Source organism: Meriones unguiculatus, chromosome 19 (genome assembly GCF_030254825.1).
Source record: "Meriones unguiculatus strain TT.TT164.6M chromosome 19, Bangor_MerUng_6.1, whole genome shotgun sequence".
Lineage (NCBI taxonomy): Eukaryota > Metazoa > Chordata > Mammalia > Rodentia > Muridae > Meriones > Meriones unguiculatus.
Genome location: NC_083366.1, coordinates 23,494,515 through 23,516,165, shown reverse-complemented (window position 1 = coordinate 23,516,165; position 21,651 = coordinate 23,494,515). Strand labels below are relative to the sequence as shown.

Below are 21,651 nucleotides of genomic sequence, written 5' to 3'. Positions count from 1 at the left end.
CTGTTCTTTCCTTGAGTCTGAACTTCAGACTGGAACTGTCTTTTTCTGGTGTCTGGAGTATTCTTCAGGAAGATCAGGGAGGTCCAGCAACTCTAAATTAGATAGACCATAAAGCTCCTGGTTTGTTATATATTTATTATTTCATTGCTTTCATTATCCTCTGAAGTTTAGGGTTTCCTTTTGTTCATGTAAGCTGATTTGACGCATTCGAGAAAAAAAAAAACCTCTTGAAAAATGGGTTTCAATATATTGACAAATTCAAAAAACTTAAAAATGACATTAAATACTTTAAACAAGGGTTCCTACACATGATTGCTTTTCTTGGGCATATTCTGGTCTCTGGATTTGATGTAAATCACTAGACTGAGGGTGTACTGAATGCAACTCATACTTTCATTAGGTATGCTTTCCAAAGGTTATTGATCTATATTTTCCAAGAAGAGATTTGCTCAGTATGTCTTTCCTAGATCTTTCCTTCATCAGAGTCTATGTTCCTTGAAGGGTGGTTTCCCCTCATCTCCCATCAACCCTTTCACAAGGATACTTCAATGTCTAGGTTCCTGGAGAAACACTGAGTTTCAAGCTCACCTTTCCTATGTATGGTTCACTTTCTCTACTAAACAACATATGCTTCCTTATTCCTTGCTATGCTAGAGAGAAATCTATTAATAAATATTTGCTAACTCTTACTTCCAAGATGATGATAATTCCATTCACCATCACAGATATATTGGTAAAATGTCTTTTATGATTGCATCCCCTGCACATATGTTTCTAAGCAAATTTTTTGGGACCCAAATGGGTCAGGAGAAAGTAAAAATTGTGAATAATAAAAACTATCACAGATAAATGCTGAAGAAAATTATTCTTTTATTTCTAATCAGAAGGAAGAAATATTTACTTCTTTTGTTTGCTTGCCTGTGACTCAGATTCCCAGAGCCAGAATTGTTCAGAAGTATGGCTCATGGTGACATATAGAGTCATCACCATTTGAACAGCCTTGTTCATTACCATTCATATGCAGTGACTTCTAACACAAGGCATGACACAGGCCTTCATGTTAGTATTCATCCCCAAATGGAAAATCAGGGTGGCCTTTAACGCTAGAAAGACAAATAGATCATATAAGTTTTGAGTTATTCCTCTGAAGTTTTTCTTAGTGTAAAAATACAAAAATTGATATGCTAGCAATTCATAGTCTACCTTAAGCATTGTTTTATAAATGATTAAACAAAAACTAAATAGTTCACATCATGCTTCCTTCCCTATGACTTACACACACACACACACACACACACACACACACACACACACACCAAAAACAAAAACAGAGAGTCAAATGGTCAAATATATATCTATCAAAAAATAAACGAAAAAGATAATCAGTTCTTTAAATTTCAATGAAAACAGATTACCTTGCTTTGAAAAGAACAAACCTCTGCACACCAAAGCTACACACTCTGCGCTAAGAAATACTTCAGTGTGGTATAGACATATGGTTTCAATTTCATTTCAGCTTCCTTAATTGATCTATTACTCGTTAGCTGTCTACTACATACACTATACTAGTGTTGATTCAGAAATAGAAATAATGTTAAAGATATGGCTGAGTGGAGAACATACTTTCAGTGCAAATATGTGATGTGAGTTGGATTCCCAGGACCCATATAAATCTTTCAACACTGATGACACAGAGCTTTCCATAAAATAGGATTTGCACAGTAACCTTAGTAGTAGCTCATTCTGAGCCATGGGGCACTCCTCCTGTTCTGTTACAGAGGATAGAATTCACAAAAGGCCAGAAATATTTGCTAAAGCTTTTGTCTCTTCCCTGATATAACATGTCCTCTGGATTTTTTGCTTCAGTAAAAAGAAGTACTAAAAATTATGTTATATTTCCTTGTAAAAAAAAAAGAGTTGAGTAAAACATGTTTACTGAAATTACTTACTCAGAAGCAGCTATGTATCGGATATTTTTATTCAGGCCATCAAGGACGTTCATGTCCTCTGGAGTCAACTGAAATTCAAAGACCTGTCATACGAATAGAAACTGCATTGTTAAATTTACCTGGCATATTTGCCAGTCTATCAATTCCAAGTGCTAAACACTGAAAAGATAAAATGTTTAATGTATTCAAGAAATCAAGAAAGCAAACACATACTCATCAAAACATTTAAGTAAATTGGAAACTGAGAAGCTAGTCTGCTTCCTTTGAACAAAGGGTCTAGGTCCTCTCCATGCATGGTCCTTAGTTGGAGTATTGGTCTTTGCAGGCCCCCCTGGGCCCAGGTATTTTTTGCTCTACTGTTCTCCTTGTGGAGTTTCTTTCCCCTCCAGGTCTTTCAGTCTCCCTCTTCCTCCATAAGGCTTCCAAGTGGCTTCTCTAGTAAGGGGAACAGGGGCTGTTTCTGACATGAATTCAGTGGCTAACTCTTTGATCACCTCCCCCTGGGAAGAAGTGTGTAGCCTTCCCAGGCCACAGAAGAAGATGATACAGCCAGCCTTGATGAGACCTGATAAGCTAGGATCAGTAGAAAGCAAGGAGGTCTTCCCCTATAGGGGTTCTAGGTAAAGGGCATGGGGGAAGAGAGGGAGAGTGGGTGGGATAGAGAGGAGACAAGGGAGGAAGAGGGGGCTGCAGTGAGGATACAAAGTGAATAAATTGTAATAAAGAACTATATAAATAAAAATTTTACAAGGTTTTCCAACAACAACAACAAAACATTTAAGTAAGTGATGAATGCCAGGTGTGAAAATTCTGGAATTAATTCCTGAATTGAAATGTCACTCTCACACACAAATGCATTAACAAATAACCTGAAGAAGTAGAAACAAACACACTATGATTCCAAATATGACAGTAATCATGATCCTATAAGGTCCTAAACAAACTAAGCACAGTTGTTTAAATGTTTAATGTAATTCAGTAATTTTCATTGATAAATTTATGATTTGAAATTAAATTTTTTATACAATATTTCTGGTCATGTTTTACCATCTCCCAACTCCTTCTAGAATGCTCTCCCCTGCCTACCTCCGAATTTCATCTTTTTAATAGATAAATAAATAAATAAAAGATCAAAATAAACTAAAGATAAATAAGACAAAATATATCAACACAAAATGAATCACATCTCAGAAAAAAGATATTGAGTTCATTTTATGTTGGTCAACTACTCCTGAGCATGGGGCCTGCCCTGGAGTGTAGGTGATTCACTCAGTGACAGTCATTGAAGAAAACTGACTTTCTCTTTTTCAGCAGTTATCCGTTGCACAAAGCTTCTGACTGGTTAGGAGTGGGACTTTGTGTCTACTTTCCCATTTTAATTCTGAAGGGTTGTTTTTTTTTGTTTGTTTTCTTGTGTTTGGCCTAGATTTGCAGATCTTTCACATGCTGCCACAGTCTCTGTAAATTCATAGATATATGGATTCATATACATATAACAGCCCAATTGTGCCCAGAATATGGCAAAAAGTGACTCATAATGACATATTTCTGTGCCCATAGATCAGAGCATCATTCAGCCCTCATGGGAGAAGCTTCTTCTTGAAGTAGTTAGTAATTATCATAAGACCCAGACTTATAAAGTGTGCAGACAGTAAAAGACTTAGGGCACGGAAGCCTACATGACAGCATCTTCTTTGAACCCCTCCCCTCAAGGTTCAGGACTCTCTGTGAAGGACAAGGCAGAAAGATTGTCAGAGGAAGAAGTGCTGGCTGACTCTAATTAAACAGTATCATTGACACATGTTTTTGTCTAAAACATAAGCAAGTGGAATATAAAAATGTCATTTAAATGTACTTCAAAGGAAGACTTCTACAAATATTAATAATCTTCAGAGAAGTGTCATCAAGAAAATCGCTTTATATAAAGTGTGGTCAACTTAATAAAAAGGACCATCTCCTATTGTTGACAAATGGAAACAAATGGCTCATGAAACCAAAAGTTCTCTGAATAATAATGCCAAGAGAAAATGTTTAAAATTACCTTTAAATTAATTGTGTTAGGCCGAGTATGGTGGCACATGCTTGTAATTTCAGCACTCACAGAGGCAGAGGGAGGCAGATCTCTGTGAGTTTGAGGCCAGCCTGGTCAACAAAGTCCAGGACAGCCAGGCCACATAGAAAAACCATGTCTTGAAAAGAATAATAATAACAATAATATTAAATAACAGACCCATCTTGCAAAATTTGGGTTTTTTTTTTAAAAGAAATGCTCATCCTCATTAGCCATCAGGGAAATGCAAATCAAAACGACCCTGAGATATCACCTTACACCCATCAGAATGGCCAAGATGAAAAACTCAAGTGATAACACATGCTGGAAAGGTTGTGGAGAAAGGGGAACCCTCCTCCACTGCTGGTGGGAATGTAAACTGGTACAACCACTCTGGAAAGCTATCTGGCGCTTTCTAAGACAAATAGGAATAGTGCTTCCTCCAGACCCAGCTATACCACTGCTAGGTATATACCCAAAGTTTGTTCAAGTACACAAAAAGGACACTTGCTCAACCATGTTTATAGCAGCTCTATTTGTAATAGCCAGAACCTGGAAACAACCCAGATGTCCATCAACGGTGGAATGGGTACAGAAATTGTGGTATTTTTATACAATGGAATACTACTCAGCAATCAAAAAGGAGGAAATCATGAAATTTGCAGGCAAATGGTGGGATCTAGAAAAGATCATTCTGAGTGAAATATCCCAGAAGGAGAAAGACAAACATGGGATATACTCACTTATATAGACCTATAAGATATGATAAACATAATGAAATCTATACACCTAAAAAAGATAATCAATTGAGCGGACATGGGGTAAGATGATCAATCCTCGTTTAGAAAGACAGATGGGATGTGCATTGAACGTATGACAGGAGTCTACTGAGCACATCTGAAAGACTCTAACTAGCAGTGTTTTCAAAGCAAAGACTCATGACCAAACCTTTGGCAGAGTACAGGGAATTATAAGAAAGAAGGGGAGATAGTCTGATGGGGAAAGGATAGGAGCTCCACAAGGACCAAATATATCTGGGCACAGGGTCTTTTCTGAGACTGACATTCAACCAAGGACCATGTATGGATATAACCTAGAACCTCCACTCAGATGTAGCCTGTGGTAGCTCAGTAACCAATTGGTTTCCCAAAGTGAGGGGAACAGGGACTATTTCTAACAGGAACTCAATGACTGGCTCTTTGGTCTCCCCACCCCCGAAGGGAGGAGCAGTCCTGTTAGGCCACAGAGGAGGGCTTTGCAGCCAGTCCTGAAGATACCTGATAAAACAGGATCAGATGAATGGGGAGGAGGTCCCCCCTATCAGTGGACTTGGAAAGGGGCAAGTGGAGATGAGGGAGGGAGGGAGGGACTGGGAGGGAATGAGGGATCGGGACATGGCTGGGATACAGAGTTAATAAAATGTAACTGATAAAAAAAATAAAAAAATTAAAAAAATGTCACGAGATATCCTCTTAAGCTTACAAGAAAGCTTATGCCATCTCACTGTACCTGTCTCTCTGATGTGTTCAATGATATATTTTAAGATTGCCTTGATTTATGACTTTTTCTGTTCTGTAAAACTTTAAAATGTTTGTGAAACTGCTTCCATATTGGAACATGGATTTTGGGGTAGCCTAAAACTCTGTTCAATGGTTATGGTCACTCAAAACAGCTTCAGAATAAACCATCTCTTACTTCCTTTAAGATGAAAGCTGAATGAGGATTGATAATCAATAGATTATAAAAGGATTTGGGTGGGGGTTCACAAGATGCTAATTTTGACAGGGGATGAAGTGACTTTTCCTGGAGGGCCAGATCTTAGGCCAAGATAAGGTAATTAGCCTCCAGGCTTACAGTATTTCACTGTGTCCATGTACTGAGATTCGCATTAGTCTCTGTGGACGGTCCTTTTCAGGATTTCCAGTTTTCATTCACTGCCAGATGCAACTTCTTTCCAGAAGTTTTTGTTCACGTGGACTACCATGGTTGAAATACTTGGCTCTATCCTGTAAATTAATCTAATAAAGCAATTTTTATAATACAAAAAAAAATTAAAAAAAATAAATTTTTATTAGCTCACGAAAAAAGGAAGCTACTAAAATAATAAAAGAAAGTTATCAGTAATAAAATATGCTTTTATGACTCAATAATAAAGAACAGAATAAATACAAAATCCTTGTTTTGTAACTTCTAGAAGTTGGCAAGGCATTAAGAAAACCACTTCAGTGAATGGAAATTTCTATTACCATTGTGGATGGAACACCTCAGTACTGCCAAAAGCTATTGTCTGCAAAATAGTAAACAACTTCAATGCAATATCATTCTTGACAAACAAATCCCTACTCTGAGCGGAAACTAGCAAACTGATCAGAAGTTCTTATAATAGAATAATCCATAAAGGATAAAATGAGAGTTAGGATATCTGAAAGATGGACTTTTTAAACAAAAGAAAATGCATTAATTGGTGATAGGAGTAACTACAGAAATGGGCTCATTGATAATAATTTTTTTGTCCTACTGTATGTTGTGTTTGAAATTATACAAGTATAATTCTGATGAACTTAAAGATAAGCTGGAAAGGATAGAGAGAGATGATTTTGAAGATACTGGAGAAGAAGTTGGATGTGTTTCACACAGGAAAGTTTAACACCATTTAACCAAAAAAGAAAGCCAAGAAGAATCTGAATAATGTAGAGAAGGGATCATGATAGTGTTTAAAATAATGGGGAAAACATAAATTCGGGAATGAGGTATTTCAACAGAAGCAAAATGGAACACCAATGACTTTACAGAATACAAAAATGATATAGACAGACCACAAGAACATCTCCACCTCCATGTGTCTTCAGTAATTTAGAGCTGGTGTTATTAGGATGTGGAAGAAATTGTTGCTGCATATCTTAGGGATTCAGTTATATTTAGAAGAAGGAATGGTGTGGCTGATATTAAGATTAGACATGAAAAGAAACTCTATAGACTTCAGAAACTACCTGGAGATTATACAAGGTAATCAGCAGGAGGATAACAATACTGGGAGGAGAAACCAGCTCCTCTAAGAACAGTGCTATCTGTATCCTGGAGCAGACATCTCACTGTTCATCAAATACACAGGCAACTTCACTAAAAAACAGGAAAGAGCCTGGCCAAGATTAGAACAACCTGACTCAGATCAATCAATCTACACATATCTCTAACCTTAAACTAATGAACTGATAAGTGACTTTTCATGAAGACTTTGTAAGTAGGGGTGGGTAGATTTTAGCATGATCAGTGGCATGCCATTAATGATCTCTTATTTGAACTGAGCAGACAATCACTCTCAAAGGAGCCAAGATGTGAAAAACCAGTTGACAGGAAATACATTCAAACTGAATATTTCCTGACTATTAACATGTAAGTCTGCACAGGAAAATACAAAGTGAACCACATGTAATTTGAAGAATGAAACTCTCCTACTCTCAGTGGCCTTGGTTCAGAAAATGAAGAAAAGAGCATCCACTCACTTAAGGGTAAGTTACCAATGAGAGGCTAGATAAAAATCTAACTGTAATAAGTGTGGTCTCTGCAGAACAGGATTTAAGCCCTCCAGAGATGCCCTTAGAGCATGGACGCACAGGAAATGTAAAGGATACTGGCTTGGGTTATAGGACTAACAACAAGGTACACAGGACAATTCTGTGTAGATCTATAAAATCCACAGCATCTCATCACCTGCATATTCTCTTTTATCCTCTGCTCAGTGAAACTCTTGGCCAGGACCACAACCCCACGCTGCAGTTGGTAGCGAAGGGCAATCAGGGCTGGAGTTCGCTTGTATTTTTTTGCCATGGAACCAAGGACTGGGTCATTCAAAAGAATGGGGGAGGTCTGGTCCACCCTACAAGAAAGAAAGGAATGTTAAATTCCTTCTCCCAAATATTTAGTTTGTTAGAAGACCTTTAATACATCTAATACAGGTTGATATATAGGTCAGCGTTTTCCAAATTAAAGGCATAGAATTATAAAGCCATTATGATTTTTTTTTACTCTCCCTGTAATGAAACTTCTTCCTGTTTTCAGTTCATGTTCAGAATGAAGTATAAAAAATGGTGTTGTAGCCAGGCATGTTGGTGCACACTTGTAATCCCAGCACTCAGGGAGGCAGAGGCAGGTAGATCTCTGTGAGTTCGAGGCTAGCCTGGTCTACAAAGTGAGTCCAGGACAGCCAAGGCTACACATAGAAACCCTGTCTTCAAAGCAAAAAGAAAGACGAAAGAAAGAAAGAAAGAAAGAAAGAAAGAAAGAAAGAAAGAAGAGAAAAACAACAAAAGCAAAGCAAAGCAAACAAACAAAAAACTGTGTTGTAAGATTTTTTTTTAATTATTCACTATTTTCCTTTGGTTTGTTTCTCATTGTCTATATTACCATTTTTTTTCACGGTGGCTTCCCAGAGCACTGTAAGCAACCAGAACAATGTCTTTTGACTTGCAGAAATCCAGAAGTTTTCCCTGGTTGAGATAAGGATGGCATTCTACCTATAGATGGATGAAATAGAAATATATAAAAATCATATAAAATTCCACATTCAATGTAAAGAAGAAATGTTAAAAATATTGAAAGGTGAGTTAGTTTAGCCCATGTGATGAAGTCTGAATTGAATATGTCACTATCAGGCCTGGTGTGGTGACTCATCCCTATAACCCAGCATTTTAGGAGGCTGAAGCAGGAAGGTTGCAATAAACTTGAGGCCATTCTAGGTTCTAATAAGCTTCAGGCCAACATGAGCTACAGAGAGAGACTGTGTCTTCAAAAACAAACAAACAAAAACACCCAGCAGAATATGAGGAAGAAAGAAAAAGATGAGGGAAAAAGAAAAATTATAAATGTCTTCATAGTAAGATACACTTTATATTTTTTGTGTATTTTGTGGAGAGGTTGATGCTTGTGTGCATATCACAATGAATGTGTAATAATCAAAAGACAACATGTGTGAGTACCAGGAATGAAAGGGCATGAAGACAAGACCCTTCACCAACTGAGCTGGCTTGGTAGGTCCTTGATTAGATAATTTAATGGTTTTATATTCATTCCACACAGTGAGCAATTTCAGTTCCATTTTCATAAGGTATGTTACATATTTTGAGCATATTTGTCCTTTATCTGCTTCCTCCTCCTCACCCATTACTCCCATTAATTGCTCCAGGTTCACAGCTAAAATCAGTACTTATATTGCAGGGAACAGAGAAGTAACATTCCTGAGGTGAGTGAGCTTTATATACTGCTTGATGAAGCAAATATATGTTTTTCCTTTGGTGAGTCATGACTGATTCTACATGTAGGACTGTATTTTGATTATTTAAACAAAAAAAAAAACCCTAAAACTACAATTGATAGTTATCCATAAAGGAAAGAAAAAAACCCCAAAAAAACAAACAAAATAAAATAGTTGTGTGAACGTCCTAATAGCTTCATTTACTCATATCTCCACATTAAGGGGAAAAATAAGAAAAATCAATTCCAATACATGCAATAAATAAATAAATTATTTATTTGTAAAGCCCAAAAAGAACCACAGGCAACTAAGGAATTCTGAGAGTAGGAGAAATAGGCTTCTCCTGTGCATTGCATGCCAAACGAACACTCTTTACAACATACAAGTAACATTACACAGACTAAGCAGGCTGTACTTATTAATTTACATATACATATGTGTATGTTCAAACACACACACATATGTGTGTATAGAACAATAATCAAAAAAAGTTTTATGAACTGAATTTGAAAGAGATAAAGTTGGGTATATGAAAGGATTTGTAGGAAAGAAAGGAAATGGAAGATGTAAGTGAAAAACACACATAAAAAGCAAAGATCATACCCCCAGTCATTGCCAATCACTATAGTAGCTTTCATTCTCAAAACACTGATTATGGAGACCATTAAACTTTACTCTGCCTTGTCAGAATAATTTTACTAAACTAAATTTTTCAAAGAATGTCTCAGGTAAGAAATGTCAGTAAAGTAATTAAAAATTAAATATGATTCCCAAACCACAAATAAATGACTAACTTAGAGAAAAGTCATTGATGGATTCTCAAATATGACATGAAAAATTGGTAGTGACACATATACCAAAAATGAGGATGATTTAGATGACAGTTTATGGTAAAGAAACTTTACTATTTCCCTTAATGTTGCTGAAAAATGAACTGGGGGCAAAGTGTGGACACAACAAATGTGCTTTCATGCTTTACTTGATTGCAGAAACCAGAGAAATTGAAGGATGTTGATGAAGAAGGTAACCTCTAAGCTTCACTCAAAGTTTTTAGTGTTATTCTTCTCCCCAATTGGTACCTGCAGCAGCCAGAGGAAGAAAGGAATGAAAAAAGGTGAGTGGCTGAGAATCCCCACCTGGTTGCACACAGGCTTGTACTTGAGCCCAGGCTTGTTCAGGATTTTCTCCAACTGCCTGCGGTTGAAGTTGGACACCCCTATGGACTTGGTCAAACCTGCATCCTTACACTTCTCCATGGCCTAGTGAGGAAAAATATGCCAAAATATAAACTAATGTAATTGAAAAATGTAGGGGCTGGAGAAATAGTTTGAGGGCTAAGAACACTGGCTGCTCTTCCAAAGGTCTGGGTTCAATACCCACTACCTGCATGGTGGCTTACAACTATCTGTAACTCTAATTCCATGGGATCTCACAGAGACATATCTCACACAGGCGTGTGGGCAATCACCAATGAACATAAAACAGAAATAGTTAAATTATTAAATGAAAAACTATAATGCTAGAAGGAACACTGTAAGGAAACAAAAATTAAACCTCCTGGCATTACTTCTTAGTAAAAATGAGAACAGGAAGGAAAATGATAGTATCAACTATCAAGAGGACCCTGAGCTATCCTTAGTTAGACTCATTATCATCATTTTAGGGAAACATCCCTTCATTTCTATTACATCACAGTCATGCATGGTCCCCAAATCTTAAGCCCTTATAAAAACCATTAGTTTTTACAACATAGATTCACACCTCGCTCTCTCAAATTCTGACCCTCCACTCCCTCTCTGCACTTCTGGGGTGTGCTCTCTAATCCAAGTACTCACTTCCCAGGTGGTACAGAAATCCACTGTGTCAAGGATGAACTTGCCATCCTCATCTCTTGGAAAATAATTCTCTCCTGGCTGGTAGAGAGACAAATGTTAAAGTAATCGCTCAACAAATGCATTTCCTCACATTAACAAAGCTCACTGAGAAAGACCGAGCTGTAAATAGAACTCAGCAGCAGATGTGTGAATCATATACTGCATTTAACAGTTGGCATATGTTTTCAATGTAGAGTTGTAAAGAATAAAGAAAGTCCTTCTGTGCCATAGTGTTTTTTTTTATTTTTGTAATTTTTATTAACTAGTTTATTCACTTTGTATCCCCCTTGCACCTTTCTCCCTCCTCCCATCCCAATCCCACCCTCCCTTCCCCACCCGTGTCCCTCTCCCAGTCCACTGAAAAGGGAGGTCCTCCTCCCCTTTCCTCTGATCCTAGTGTTTTTTTAATTTAATTTTTAATAACTTAATAAATTACTTCAAGGTACTTAGACTATCTTAATTTAACTTTAATTTCTATTCACTGTCACTTTCACTTAGGAATTTGGCAAGAATATGGCAGTGATTTCCACCATGAACAAACTCCATTATTGGCCCATGGCAAACAATCAGTCTTCCACACACTTGTGGGTGCTTCAGACCTAGCAAGTAAACAAATGGTGAGAAGACAGGGTTGCTGGGTTTTGTTTCATTGTTTTCTTTCTCTGTATGTGTGTATGGCTTTGTGTCTCTGTGTGTGTCTTTGTGTCTGTATATATCACAACCATGAAAGAGCAGACAAAGGCCAAAAGAAGGAGTAAAGTCCCCTGGAGCTGGAGCTACAGGCAATTATGAGCTACCTGAAGTGGGAGCTGGAAACTGAACTTATGTCCTCAGCAAGACCAGCAAGTACTCTTACCCACTGAGCCATCTCTCCAACCTTAGACTGCTCTATTTTAAAAACTACTTAGTTGATGTGAAGTACAAAGAAGCCAACACATACCAAAGAACTAGAATGTCAAACTATATCAAGGCTAAATCTGTCACCAATATAAATGACTGGAATAAAAACTAAGCAAATCTGGAGATGGAGAGATTGCTCAAAGGTTAAGAGCATTTGCTGTCCTGCCAAAGGACACAGGTCCAATTTTCAGTACCCATGTGGCAGCTCATAACTGTTTATAACTCTTATCCCAGAGGATTCAATTCCATCTTCTTTGCTCATGGAATAAACACAGGCATGGTACAAGACACACATGCATACCAAACACTCACATATATAAAACAAAAACAACTTTTAAGAACCTTAAGCAAGATGGGGGATCCTCCAGGGGGTCTATGGGAGTGACCCTAACTAAGACTCCTAGCAGTGGGAGATAAAGAGCCTGAAGTTGCCTTCTAATAGATGGAGGAAGATACCAACCCATCCATACAATTTTCAACCAAATATTTGTCCTGCCTACAAGAAGTGTAGCAGAGATTGAAGAAAAGGCCAACCAATGACAGGCCCAACTTGAAAATCACCCATGGGACAGAGCCAACCCCCGACACTATTAATAGTATTTTGATATGATTGCAGACAAGAGCCTATCATAACTGTCTACTGAGAGGCTTCATCTAGCAAATGAAAAAAAAATTAAATAAAAAACAGAGAAACAGGAGCAGAAACTCACAGACAAACAATGGGTCAAGCTCAGAAGAGTGGGAGGAAGGACCAAGGAGTCACAGGGGTCAAGGACACCACAAGAAGATCTGCAGAGTAAACTAACCTGGCCTAATGGGGCTTCACAGAGACTGAACCTCCAACCCTAGTCCCTCTATCTATGTAGCAGATGTGCAGCTTGGTCATCATGTGAGTCCCCTAACATTTAGAGTGAGACTCTCACCGACTCTGTTGCCTACCTTTGGATCACTTTCCCCTAGCTGGAATGCCTTGTCTGGCCTCAGTGGGAGAGGATACACTTAGTCCTGCTGTGACTTGATATGCCAGTGTGGGTTGGTACCTATGAGGAACCTCTCCTTCTCCTCAGAGAAGGAGAGGAGGAATAAGGGAGAGGAGTAGGAGGGTGGGACAGGGAGGAGAGGAAAGGGGAGATTGCTATCAGGCTGTAAAGTGATTTAATTAAGTAATTAATTAATAAAAAAACTAAGCAAATTTTTAGTAATACATAGGTCAGGAATTGAAAAACAGAGACATCTTTAAGACTATTTAAAGTACCACACTATTCATGGCTTAGACTTTTCATTTATATAATCCTATCAACTCTTTGTGTAAAACATTTGAAGTATTTTTGAAAATTAAATGCTAACATTAGAGATGATTTTTTTTTTTTTTTGGTGATTAAAACCACATACCATCAGAGATGTTGGAAAATGTATGAGGTACAGGTCCACATACTCCAACTGGAGTTTCTTCAGTGACTGTTCCAAGCAAACTTGCACCAGTTCTGGACGATGAAAAGTAACCCAAAGCTACAACAATTAAAAACATGGAACTGACATCAAATTTCAGGAGTTTGCTCAGTATTACTTTACTAACACAGAGAATAGTGTGACATTGCCAATCGTGGGAGAAAAAAAATCATTTTTCTTTTGAATTTTTTCTGTCCAATAAAGCCATGAACTTTCCTAAATATTTATTTTTTGTGAGTTATTCTAGAAAACTACTCAAGTCTCAAAACTTTCATCAAGTAATAATAGTTTACCATCAACATTATATTTCATAATGTATAAAAGACTTTAAGAGTCTAATATACTATTACTGGTCATACATATAATTTATTATGATGTGTTGTGTTTGGTTAATGTATATGCAGGAACTCTTACCTCACCCTGAACTACTGTTTACAATGTAAATAATCTCACTACCACTGTCTGAGTATCTTGGGGATGTCCCAGGGTTTCCAAGAACACTATGGGAACAGCCACTTTACTAAAAAACAGCAGCAATGAAGGAATTGTTCTCTACAATATATTGCTTTGTGCTCCTCTAGGTCTAAATGGCCATTTGAAATCTTTCTAGAATAACAAAGTGTATTACCAGCAGCAAAATTGGGTGGCCTGCATTTTCTGACTCTGAATTCTTGGTTGGTGTTAACTTAAGTCATGAGTCTTTTTAGTAAAATGGCTAAGGTAGCAATGATTGATTGCCATGTGTGCTTTCAAGCTTCACTAACTTTCACAGGAACAGGAAACAATGCAGCTATGTCTATATATAGAGAAGCTGAATCAAAGTGTACAAACATAAAATAACTCATGGAGAGTTAGAGATGTGTTAGCCAGAGAGTACTTGCCCCTCTTGTAGATAACCCATATGTGGCTTCCCAGTACCCACACATCATAGCTCACAATCTTCTTTAACTCTAGTTATAGAGGAACTGATGTTCCCTTCCGGTACCAGACTTACTCATGTTACACATACATCTATGTAGTCAAGAAACTAATACATTTACAATAAATAAGTAATTTTTTGAATCACACATGGGAGAAGAAAATACAAGCTATAAATTGGGTTAGGCAACTTTGCTAGTCAGGGAACTTGCATTTAGGAAGAATGTGAAATATTATTGGAGGCTAAGACTAAGATGTAGGTATTTCCAGTTTCTATGTTCCAATTTCTTTTTACTAAAGGGACATAATGAACAGTGTCACTCCAAGGTTCTTTAAATGAGTAAGAATAATTAAAAATCAACATATTGACTTGCTCTGCCTTCTCACATTGAAATCATGTCCTCCAGTAACAACCAAAAAATTAATATCTACTTTATTTATAAATGTGAAGCTTTAAAATATGAAGTTTTGTTTTTCATAGGAAACCACTTAGGAAAGAAACACCAAAACACAGTGATAGAACACACGATCATATGCTACATAACAAAGTTTTGGATAGCAATGAATCACAAATACAGTGGCAGTCTATGAGACTAAAAATTGAGCTGAATTATTCCCATTGCCTAGTGACTTCATAGCCAGCATAACATTGTAGCACAACATATTACTCAGCATGTTGTGGTGATGGTCCCAGTCACAGAAATGTATGGGACCACAATTATATACAGCATCTAATAATAAATAATGATTATAACTGCTAACTTATGAATGCATTTTCATATTTTTCTAGTATTTATTTTTTACGTATGAAAACAAAATCTTTGCTAAGAAAAATAAAATTCTAATGTAGTTAACCAATCAAAACTTGGAAGAAATCATGTCTAATTTATATATCTGAATGGAAAGTACTTTGAACATCCATTTATTTCCTAGATATAGAAGAGGAAACATTACTTATATCTTATTTAACACTGAAAGTTTTTCATATAATATTGTGTCTTATTGATGAATGAGAGAAATAGTGTTCAGAGCAATGAGAAGTTTTTATAGTACTCAGGCAATCAAAAGGGAAAAAATGAGAGTTTTCTAGTTCATTCTGAATCAATCTCTGGTGAACTGAGACTCATAAAAGAAGATAGTTAACATTCCACTGATGAATATAAAGACACTGATGAGAAAACTAAAGCTACCAGCTTTCTTTGTGTTTAGCATTGTATGCAACAATATGAGCTAATTTGTGCATTTCACCAACATTCACTGCCCTAATCAGAGAAAGATTATTTTGACACAACACAGCCCATTCATTGCACACCATATGCCCAATACCTTTGTTGTGTAAAATATATCCTCCCTCTTCACGGTGCCATCTGCAATCTTGCTTCGGATGGCTAGTCCTACTTCCTCTTCATTTTGATAAATAGCAGCAGAATCAATATGTCGGAAACCAGCTTCTATAGCTATTTTGGTGGCTTCTGTAGCCTTTCTCTTCGGTACCTAAAATCACACCCAAAATCAGCATTTACAGATAGATACGATGTAGAAATTTAAAGAACAACAACAAGGGAAACACCTTTGTTCAGCATCTAGTATCCCTATGCCTTCTGTGAGGTGTCCATTTCCAGTGAAGAATCCAATCAAGGTTGCCTGTACCTGCCCCACTGAGTCACAATAGTAGGACACCCCAGGAACCACTTTAGTCAATTACAGATTAGTCTTTGGCATCAGGGGTTTCCACTGGCACCCAAGGAACTGATATTTGCTGGAAGAATTCTTAGGTAGATGAAGCCACAAAATTTACACAGGCAAAAGGGCATGAGACCACAGAAAGAAGAAACACTATAGATGCTTCTAGGACCCTTCTCCCAGATAATACATCAAAGTCTCTAACACTGAATTTGCAATGATACAAGTGTTTAAACAAAAACATTTTAGAGTCTTCATTTCTAAGATGTCCATTTGTAGCTTGTTACATAAACACCCTGATATAATGTATTCCAGATGACAGCATATACGCACATATGAGCTCTACATTTTGCACAGGCAGTTCATGGAAAGCTTTCATTCCTATCATGAAATCAAAAGATATCAGTATTTCTAAGGATCATCTAAAGTTCAGTTTCCCAAAAGGAACTTGAGTATACAGTTGAGTAGTATGATGTAAAGTCTTTTCACACAGCCATTTTATCTGCATAACAAAAATAAAAACTATCTGCAAGATATATATTCAAAGGCAGAAATCCATATGTAGATAATTAAGAACATTGTACTGAAAAAAAAAATTCAGGGGCACGCCCTCTTTTAAGCTACAATTTCTTAATTTTTGTGGGAATTGTGATTGAAGTGGAAATTAAGGTGTTTTTTGTATTGTTGAATAAATTTGAATTAAAGATATAGAACGTCCTTAGTTAAAGGATGAAAAGGAAATGGAAATTTAGTAAACCTATAAGAACATTTATAGTACTACATAAAATTGAAGGCAATTCAGGCAAACGTAGAATATTTTTCTCCAATATTCATTGACGTAGAGTTTCTATTCCTATTATAAAACAACATGACAAAATATAAATTGTAGAAAAAAGGGTTTATTTCATCTTATAAATCTCAGATCACATTCCATCTTTCAGGAAAGTCAATTCAGAAACTCAAGAAACTCCTGCAGGGAGCAGGTGAGGCAAAGATCATGGAGGAGTGCTGTGTACTGGCTTTTCCTTTTGGCTTGCTCTTCCTGCTTTCTGATGGAACCAAAGACTACAAAATCAGTGATGTATCATTCATAAAAGACTGGACACTTCCACTCAGTCACTGATTTAGAAAATTCCCTACAACTAGATCTTTTTTTAAATTTTTATTATTTCTTTTTTATTTATAGATTTATTTATTACAATTTATTCACTTTGTATCCCCACTGCAGCCCCATCTCTCATCTCCTCCCAGTCCTACCCACCCTCTCTCTTCTCCCATTATTCCCTTTCCCTAGCTATTTGACCCTGGGCAAGCCCTAATTTTTAAAGATATATCTATTTTAAATTTTGTCATTTGTTAAAAAAAAATCAAGATTAATCTTCATTCCTTCTTTTTTCTAAAAGATGTACTGTAATTTCCAGGGGTATGGTAAATCTTCAAAATGCAGTGGCATTTTAACTAAACTGGATTATGGCATTATTAAGAAAGCCAAATTATGGACATTGAATAGTGAGTCAGGGGTACATTTAAAGTTTGATGGCTGCTTATTTTCTGGCCAGTCTTTGATTGTTCATTTATACTACTTGTATAAACAGTTAAATCCTAAAATAGAGTCAGACTTTTATTCCAGCTCCCTTTTCCTCTTTGTACATATCTAACCACTTTGAATTCCTTCCCTAGCATGCACCATCTATTAAAAACAAAATTCTTTAACTGGGTCAAGAGTACTGCACAAAATTTATGGGTTTGTATCCTCCTTAAAATTTATACATTAACTGGGCAGTGGTACACGCCTATAATCCCAGCACTCAGGGAGGCAGAGGCAGGCAGATCACTGTGAGTTTGAGGCCAGCCTGGTCTACAAAGTGAGTCCAGGACAGACAAGGCTACAGATAGAAACCCTGTCTCAAAAAAAAAAAAAAAAAATCACATATTCAAACTTTACCACCCAGTACCTCAGAACCAGAATGTGTTCTTATCTGGTCTTTTTAAGTAATTAAGATGAGGTCTTCAGGTTTGTTACTCAGTATAATGGAAATCTGAATAGAAAACAAAGTGATGTTAGGTGACTCCGGTACAGCAGGTAAACAAAATCTTGGTGTGACCCTTTGATTTGGGACCTGTGGCTTCCTAGCCTCCATAACAAGAGAATGCATTTCTGGCCATAACAAGAGAATGCATTTCTGGCGTTTGAGGCACTGTAGCGAGGAACTTCAGAAATTTTATAATGCACTATTGCAAATCATATCAAAATAGCTTTGACAGCTTTTCCCCAAAAGACTGGTGTATCTTTTTTTTTTTCTTCAGAAATTTAACCCATTTCTGGAGTTTCATATTTTTATTTTGAAACACCTGAAATCTCTAGATGGACCAACTTTAGCTTATAACTATTTACATTCAACTATATTATAGTTTGATACAATGAGAAAAACAAAAATCAAAAATATTTTAATTTAAAAATGAATAAGCATTCATTTGTTAACTACTGCCAAAGTTATTTATTTGTTAGGATTACCACATCTACCATGAAGCACACCTTTAAAAGTAAATGCTAGGCAATTAGGAACTGCATAATTAAAAATCAGTGATTTTCTATGAAGTATGGAAAAAAGCCCATCACATTCAATAATGTAGCACATACACTAAAGATTATGCTTTTGAATTGACTTCATCATTGACTTTTCTGTTAGAACTACACTATAGAATATAAAGAAAAGGTCTTAAAATTGTATAATGAAGTATAAAAAAAAATAAAAGTACACCACCTAGAGTTGCAAAATTATCTTAGCCATAGAATCCTTCCCTACAAACAATAATCTACAATGCATGGATGTCCAATGACTCCCCATGCAGACTGCCCAGCCCCAGGACATTCTGTCTTGGTCTTCAGCATCTCTTCCCTGCCTTTGCATGGGTTAGGATGTGAATCTTCATGTTATTTGACTGAACAAACCTCTTCTGACAGTCCTCAAAGGGACACATGTAGGGCTTCTCACCCGTGTGGATGCGGACGTGCGTGCGCAAGTTGAAATCTAGCGAGAAGCGCTTCACACACCCTTCAAAGGTGCACTGAAATGGCTTCTCTCCAGTGTGAACCAGAAAATGTCGCCTTAGTTTCGAGCTCTCCATAAAAGCCTTTCCACACTCCGCACACACGTGCTGCCGGGGCCCGTGAACAAGCATGTGCTTCCTCAGGGCAGTTTCCGGTTACATAGAGTGCATCGTGACGGGGGAGTTTTCTGAACCCATTTTGGAAGAGGATTTACTCTTTAAATCCTTCGAAAACCTAGAGCAAGCTGAATAAGACCTTCCTCGCCATGTTCTGGAAGCGAGTTCCCTTCTTGAGTGTTCTTTGGAATACATGACAAAGGGGAGGAAACAAGAGGAAAGAGAGGCCAAGCAAGAGCTGCCTCAGCAGTTTGTTGGCACGACCTCGGAACTTGGCTGTTCCGAGCCCAGGAGCAGCAGGCAGCTCCCGGGTTTACCGGCTCATAAGCAGCTTGCTGGGTTTTCTGGAGGGAAGCCAAAGGGCGGGGAATACAGTGCTGTGATGCCGACACTGGAGTGCCCCCACGCCGGGTACAACTAGATCTTATGCAGGCATTTTCTTAATTGATGTTCCCTCCTATCAGAGGATTTTAGCTTGTGTCAACTTGACATGAAACTAACCAGCACATGAACAAGAACAGTGCAGTTTTAAAATGAGTAAATATACAAACACACATCTCAACAGAAGAATTGCAAGTGACTGACAAACACTTTTTAAAAACATCCTCAGTATCAGTGTTCATCAAGCAGTGCTCTCCCTAGCTTGGTTTCAGTCTTTCTGCCTAATTGCAGTAGAGATGAATTAAAGAAAAAAAAAAAACAAAACAAAAACTAGTGCCCACAATAATCTGGAAGCAAGCTTTTGGATCAGCCCCCCATGCTGAGTACTGTCTGCTAAGTACAGTAAAACAGAGGAACAGGTTAGCCCCATAGGATCACTCAAAACCAAATGACTGCACACACCATGTCAGACCCACCCATCCAAGCTCTCTTTGTGTTTGGACCCTCCAGCCCAGCTTCTACCATTACCTCTTGAGGTGCATAGGTACCAAAGCCCAGAATAGGGATGAAGTGGCCATCACTTAGTCTCACTGTCTGCTGCTTAGAATTCATGGCTTCTCGGTCCTCCAACTAAGATGTTACCGTTTCTTCTTCTCTTATAGGACAGCAAATAAATGATTGGCCTAGCCCCAGATTTTCTTGTAATGAATAACCAATGCAAACTGAGAAAATAAATGAAATCAGCTCTGCAACCTAAAGAGGAAACTGGAACAAGTTCATTTACTTTAAATCGTTGTGATTTATTTATTCTTATTTTATGTTTATGGGTATTTTGCGTGTATATATACATATACGCATACTTAGACACATATATGCATATATGATATATGTGTGCACCACATGTATGTCTGGTGCCCATGGAGGTGAGAGGAATGCATACAAGCCCCTGGAAATGGAGTTATAGATAGTTTTTAGCTGCCATGAAGGTGTTGGTGATCAAACCCAGGTCCTCTGGAATAGAAACCCATGAGTGCTCTCAATTTCTGACCCATCCCTCCAACTCCAACTTTTAGTAAATGAGAAAGTCTTAAGATAATTAAAAGCTGGGAGTACAGCTCAGTGGCAAAAACCTTGCTTATCATGTGTATGATGTCGGGTTCATTCCAACCACCATAGAGAAAAAAACACAGAGAGAGAGAAAATGGAAGGAAGCAGAGGGTGAGGGGAGAAAGGGAATGGAAGGAAGCAGGCTACATGATGATTCAGAAAAGACTAATCTTTTTATAATATATCCTTATTAGACTCATATATTCCTTTAAATTGTTTCAAATAGATGAACTATTACTAATAACCTCTTTTTTTTCTTTTTTTTTATTTTATTTTTTTTTTATCAGTTACATTTTATTAACTCTGTATCCCAGCCGTGTCCCGATCCCTCATTCCCTCCCAGTCCCTCCCTCCCTCCCTCCCTCCCTCATCTCCACCGTGCCCCTTTCCAAGTCCACTGATGGGGGGGACCTCCTCCCCATTCATCTGATCCTGTTTTATCAGGTATCTTCAGGACTGGCTGCAAAGCCCTCCTCTGTGGCCTAACAGGACTGCTCCTCCCTTCGGGGGTGGGGAGACCAAAGAGCCAGTCATCGAGTTCCTGTTAGAAATAGTCCCTGTTCCCCTCACTTTGGGAAACCAATTGGTTACTGAGCTACCACAGGCTACATCTGAGTGGAGGTTCTAGGTTATATCCATACATGGTCCTTGGTTGAATGTCAGTCTCAGAAAAGACCCTGTGCCCAGATATATTTGGTCCTTGTGGAGCTCCTATCCTTTCCCCATCAGACTAACTCCCCTTCTTTCTTATGATTCCCTGTACTCTGCCAAAGGTTTGGTCATGAGTCTTTGCTTTGAAAACACTGCTAGTTAGAGTCTTTCAGATGCGCTCAGTAGACTCCTGTCATACGTTCAATGCACATCCCATCTGTCTTTCTAAACGAGGATTGATCATCTTACCCCATGTCCGCTCAATTGATT

The 21,651-nt window shown here is 37.6% G+C and overlaps 1 protein-coding gene across 3 annotated transcripts; it reads right to left on the bottom strand.

The window, feature by feature from the left end:
- Positions 1-850: 850 nt before the first annotated feature.
- Positions 851-20,301, bottom strand: LOC132646073 (estradiol 17 beta-dehydrogenase 5-like). Of its 3 annotated transcripts, XM_060373040.1 has the most exons (9): positions 20,152-20,301; positions 15,718-15,885; positions 13,417-13,533; positions 11,086-11,163; positions 10,387-10,509; positions 8,404-8,513; positions 7,711-7,876; positions 1,950-2,032; positions 851-1,103 (listed from the first exon to the last, which is right to left on the bottom strand). In XM_060373040.1, the coding sequence occupies exons 1-9, from the start codon at positions 20,233-20,235 to the stop codon at positions 1,061-1,063; spliced, it is 972 nt and encodes a 323-aa protein (XP_060229023.1). In that variant the 5' UTR covers positions 20,236-20,301; the 3' UTR covers positions 851-1,060. The 3 variants fall into 3 exon arrangements, with proteins under 3 accessions (XP_060229023.1, XP_060229024.1, XP_060229025.1); XM_060373041.1 differs by lacking the exon at positions 11,086-11,163; XM_060373042.1 differs by lacking the exons at positions 10,387-10,509; positions 11,086-11,163.
- Between the last annotated feature and the right edge of the window lie 1,350 nt (positions 20,302-21,651).

Coding starts and splice junctions, on each gene's coding strand:
- LOC132646073 (XM_060373040.1), bottom strand. CDS start 20,235: ATGAATTCTAAGCAGCAGACAGTGAGACTAAGTGATGGCCACTTCATC. Junction 11,164..13,416: donor ATTTTCCAACATCTCTGATG/GTATGTGGTTTT, acceptor TCTCTCTACCAG/CCAGGAGAGAATTATTTTCC. Junction 8,514..10,386: donor ACAAGCCTGTGTGCAACCAG/GTGGGGATTCTC, acceptor ATCCATCTATAG/GTAGAATGCCATCCTTATCT.